Source organism: Etheostoma cragini, chromosome 3 (genome assembly GCF_013103735.1).
Source record: "Etheostoma cragini isolate CJK2018 chromosome 3, CSU_Ecrag_1.0, whole genome shotgun sequence".
In the NCBI taxonomy this organism is placed as follows: domain Eukaryota; kingdom Metazoa; phylum Chordata; class Actinopteri; order Perciformes; family Percidae; genus Etheostoma; species Etheostoma cragini.
The window spans coordinates 29,466,373-29,467,491 of NC_048409.1; the positions used below are offsets into that span (position 1 = coordinate 29,466,373).

At 47.8% G+C, this 1,119-nt stretch overlaps 1 protein-coding gene across 1 annotated transcript in view; it reads right to left on the reverse strand.

Annotated features, from left to right (window-relative positions):
• Nucleotides 1-1,025: 1,025 nt before the first annotated feature.
• The window catches only part of LOC117942389, an 18,231-nt gene continuing 18,137 nt past the window's right edge, over nucleotides 1,026-1,119 (reverse strand). The window contains exon 9 of the mRNA XM_034867816.1: nucleotides 1,026-1,031. Coding sequence (XP_034723707.1) covers nucleotides 1,026-1,031 — 6 coding nt within the window. The remainder of the gene's footprint in view (nucleotides 1,032-1,119) is intronic.

The window sequence follows — 1,119 nt, forward strand, 5'->3', positions numbered from 1 at the left end:
GGTGCTGAGCATGAGACTGGTGCGCACACACACACGCACACGCACGCACACACACCCGGCTGCTGAGCATGAGACTGGTGCACACACACACACACACATGCAACCACGCACGCAAAACTACACACACACCTACCCACCTACACACAAACACACCTACCTAAACACAAACACACCTACACACACACACAAACCTACACACACGCACACTCATACGCACACACAAACCAAGACCCACACCTACACACACGTACACATTCACACACACATACGCACAAACAGACACATACATGCACAAACACAAGCAAACATACCCACACATCTACACACAGACACACATAAAACCTTACACACACCCACACACACACATATAAACATACCCACACATCTACAGACGGACACACACACAAACCTATACACACCTACACACACAAAGATACAATTTCATTGCGATTTTAAACATACTATTGCAATATTCAGCAATTTATTGCAATTTAAAACCTTTTTCTCCAAATTCAAATTTTTCCCCAAAAGTTAACTTCTCAACATCCGTTTCATCTAAAAAGAAACTTTTCTCTGTTTGTTCATCTCACTTCAATGTTATCGCTGCAAAATCCCGTGCAGGTGTTCGAGGAAGACTGGATCCTGTCTCCGGCTTCAGACTCCGGTTGTCCTTCAGAGACTGTTTTAGAGGAAGAGGGAGCGCTTGATAAGGCGTACCTGGGCCTCCCTGCCTTCCCCCCCCCTCCCAGAGGTAAACATATTAGACTGTTTGATTTCAATAGATCTCCTCAGATCTACAGAAACACCATGTCTGGGTCCTTCCTCTAGATTTCAGCCAATCATCTCCCCCTCCGTTCCCCCCCTCCCCTTCCTCGCCTACCCATGAGCACCTGGGGCTGGAGTGGGACCCCTCGGTGGATATCGGGCGCTCCGTCTCCTGCGACGACGCTGACTCGTCGTATTTCAGCGCCAGCGCAGGTAGGAAGTGACCGGACGTTTTTACAATGACAGAAAAAAAGTTTGATTCATCGCTTACAGATCCAACCTCACGTTTACTGTGTGTGTGTGTGTGTGTGTGTGTGTGTGTGTGTGTGTGTGTGTGTGTGTGTGTGTGTGTGT